A 3,588-nucleotide genomic window follows, 5' to 3' on the forward strand; every position below is an offset into this window, starting at 1 on the left:
ACACTGCAATTGTACATGCAAAAATAAAATGTGAATTAAGCTCTGAATGCTTCTAAGTAAGACTGAATAGCAGCTCAGTACTGTACCTGAAGGCCTCCTGTATACCCACAGCTTTAACCAGAGCTCTGCACTGGTGTTATTTATATAACCACCATCAACAGCACCAACATAAAAGACAGAAAGAAGCATTGCTGTCTCTTTATCCCTTAAATCCCAGTGCGAAAAAGTGTTTGTGTTGTAAAGCAGACTTAGCAATAAAAAGCAACGCAGTGGATTAAAAAGACGGATAGAGTGGGAGAAAAGGTATGAAAAATAAAAGATTTTTAGTAGCTAATTAATAACTATATAAGACTAACTATTCACCACATTTAATTTTTGCATTAAATTAGATAAATGCAAGACGACAATAATAAAAAGCATTCATACAAAAGAGCTATCTCACAAACACAAGCATGATGTAACTTGCCATTGCCAGTGTGTGAATGTGTGTGTGAATGACTGAATTACTGAATGTAGTGTAAAGCGCTTTGGGGTCCTTAGGGACTGAGTAAAAGCGCTATACAAATGCAGGCCATTTACCATTTACCATAATTAAACCAGCTGCAGTTGGTATCAGAAATAGAAAGCACTAAAGGTCAAGTCCTTGGCAACGGTGGGGAGGAAGAACTCCCTTTTTAACTGAAAGAGTCCACACAAGCAGGCTCAGGGAGGGGAAAAGGTCTGTAAAGAGAATGAAGAGGGAAAAAGAAAAGTGTAGAGCTGTGGAGGTTAAAAGGGGACTTAAGTGAAATGAAATGAATGAATAAATAATAATGAAACTGATTTATTTTATTATACTTAACTCGTGTTTTGCCCTGCACAGCATGCTAGCAGCTAAGCAACTATGACCTCCTAAAGAAGAATCAGTAATGTGGGACTTTTCTGCCATGTTTGGAGTAAAACTGACTTTCCTGACTGTGTGTATAACCTTCCACTGTGTATGTGTGCACACTTGTATTTTTCCAGAGGACAAGCTGGAGCAGCAGCACGCACTTTTTACTCAATACAAGGACCCATGTCGCCTGGGGCCAGGGGAGGACAAACCATGGGCTCTGGGTAACAACACACAACCCAACACATGCCCACGCACATCTTCCTCTACGGTCGCTCCATACGCACTGTAGTAATATGTACACCACCGGCTTCGGTTACAGTCTGACTGTAAAATGCAGGTGTTGCTGCGTGCACCGAGGATCCATGCGGTGCCTGCAGAGTGCAGCAGGCATTAATCTGGCTCAGGCTGGCTAAGTCAGAATGCACCCAGTACAGCAGGCTGATACATGGGCATTAGTGACGCAGAAGACTGGAGGGTTTTGGTCTGGATATGGAGCGTTTTTTTAGGCCAGCGGTATTTCAGGGACAGTGTGGGCAGGACCGAGTGAAAGGGCTTGTTTAGAGAAGGGCTTATTTATTTGGACAGGCATATTTTCCATTGCAAGCCGGGGAAACAGATTGGCACTGCCTGTTTTGCTGTTATTAGACATAGGGAGGTTGGAGGGGAAAGAAAAAACTGATCAATGAATCAGTGAAAGAAAGGGAAGGAAGATTATCCCATTTCATAAAGCTTATCCAAAGAAGATTAGACCTGAATGGATACAATAGTGAGCCAAAAATCACAGCTAGAGAGCTGAAGCTGCCAGATATTGTCAGATGTTGTACTGACAGAGTGTGCAGCAATTTCCTGACTCTTCTGGTGGCAAACGGCAGGATTTCATACTTCTTTTAAATCTTGTGGAAAAGAAGGAAAAGCATGAGACCAACTTGGCATAAAAAGCCGTGGCAATATGTTCACATGACTGAAGTTTCAGCAAAAAAAGAAAAATCCCCCCCACTCATAAATGTCACATCTCTTTTCATGATGCGTTTTAGTTCATGTTAGAGGGCAGATTAAACAACCGCCAAAGCCAGCAAGTACACTCACTGTGGTCTTCGATGTATTTTTGGAGCTGTGGCCAGAGCTGGTGTGAAAGAATATTTATTTTGTTCCCTTCACAGCTTGTTGGTGTTTTCAGGATTTATGAGACCAGAAAACTGAGGTCATGTTAACCACTCAAAACAGGGAAGCTGAGGCATATCTGTACTTTCCCAAGCAAGCTGAAGCAACACATTCTCACTCCCAACCCAACACGTGCTCCTGCTCAGGAACTCCTTCCTTTTATATTTTAACACATTAGTGTGTTTTTCCCTTTCAGGGGTGCCATTTACTGTTGATTTCCAAGAGGAGGAGTAACAAAATCCTACATTTGACAGGTGTCTGGAAACTAATTTAAGGTTAGGGTTAAGGTTTGTTGGTGTTTTAGCCACATGCATGGAATTTGGCCCTGTAGTATTTAGAAGCATTTCCATTTGGATGTGCCAAATGGTCAAAAATACCATGAAATCTAAGTCTATCTGGGTCACCAGGTGGGGGTGAGCCTAACGCAAAAGACAAAAGCAGATTCATTTAACTCATATTTTTGACCTTACCATTGATGTTGCCATACGGTTAGCTTAAATGCAGACTTTCATTATGTCAAACACCCAGTAGAAAGGCAGGAAAGGTCTCCTTTCCTTGTTTCCTTAACCTTAATCTTACTACGCAGTGAAAGTCTTAAGATTTAGAGTTGTTCAGTTATCAGTTCTGCTTGCCTCTAATGTCACAACTCACTAATACACTGATTTGTTTTGAACTTTCAGCAACTTTTTAATGCCTCAGGCAAACAATCTCATGCTGTTTTGTTAAAATCTGCTATGAGCTGTATTAAAGTAACCAAAGTGAAGCGAAGGCTGTAATCTAACTCTGTTTGCATTGGCTATGTGCTCAGTTTGATGTTGACTGTATTGCCAAACCACTGTATAGTATAGTCTCATGAATTTATTTGACTTGAATGATGATAATAAAAGCAAGAGTTAAAGCGGATCATCTCTGTAGCAGGAAAAGAAAATGTGAGTTGACAGAAGGGTTAGCAAGATTATGTTTCATTTTACTGTTGAGACTGCCTGCACCCTCCCGTTTTTAACTCCAGCCTTGGCAGAGAAATTATTTTTTAGTCAATGTTTATACAGCCCGGAGTAGCCTTAGTACATACGATGTGTTTTCTTGTCTATCTCAAGGATCCACATCAACAGCCTCGTTGTGTAAGTGTTGTCAGATATACATATATAGTACCACAGTCCTCTCTTTCTGACTTCTCCTTCATGTCTTTCCTTGAGCTGTCTGAGTTAAGTTGATTAGCAAAAGATGTGGAAGTTTTGTTTGACTTGGCCAGGTTTGGTTGCATTAGCTTTGGCATTTCTTATGGGGAGTTGGAGCTCCTGGACAAATTCTGCACCAGTACAGGGCGAACAACCCGACTCCACACAGTGGCCGTGCTCAGCATCCTTGGTTACCATGGTGTCCCATGGTACTGATGACATCAGCAGCACTTTTTTTCTTGAAGTCTCTCTGTGGTTATTTCTAGAGATGGACCAATCCGATATTACGTATCGGTATCGGTCCGATACTGACCTAAATTACTGGATCGGATATCTGAGAAAAATAAAAAATGTAATCCGATCCATTAAATATCA

General features: G+C 41.2%; 1 protein-coding gene across 1 annotated transcript in view; it reads left to right on the plus strand.

The window, feature by feature from the left end:
- LOC102206441 (sphingomyelin phosphodiesterase 3-like) overlaps positions 1–3,588 on the plus strand; it is a 26,116-nt gene that overhangs the window by 7,094 nt on the left and 15,434 nt on the right. Inside the window, exon 3 of the mRNA XM_013915432.1 lies at positions 1,006–1,095. Coding sequence (XP_013770886.1) covers positions 1,006–1,095 — 90 coding nt within the window. The remainder of the gene's footprint in view (positions 1–1,005; positions 1,096–3,588) is intronic.

The sequence above is a fragment of the Pundamilia nyererei genome, unplaced genomic scaffold, assembly GCF_000239375.1.
Source record: "Pundamilia nyererei isolate P.nyererei 1_Seehausen unplaced genomic scaffold, PunNye1.0 scaffold00303, whole genome shotgun sequence".
NCBI classification, from domain to species: domain Eukaryota; kingdom Metazoa; phylum Chordata; class Actinopteri; order Cichliformes; family Cichlidae; genus Pundamilia; species Pundamilia nyererei.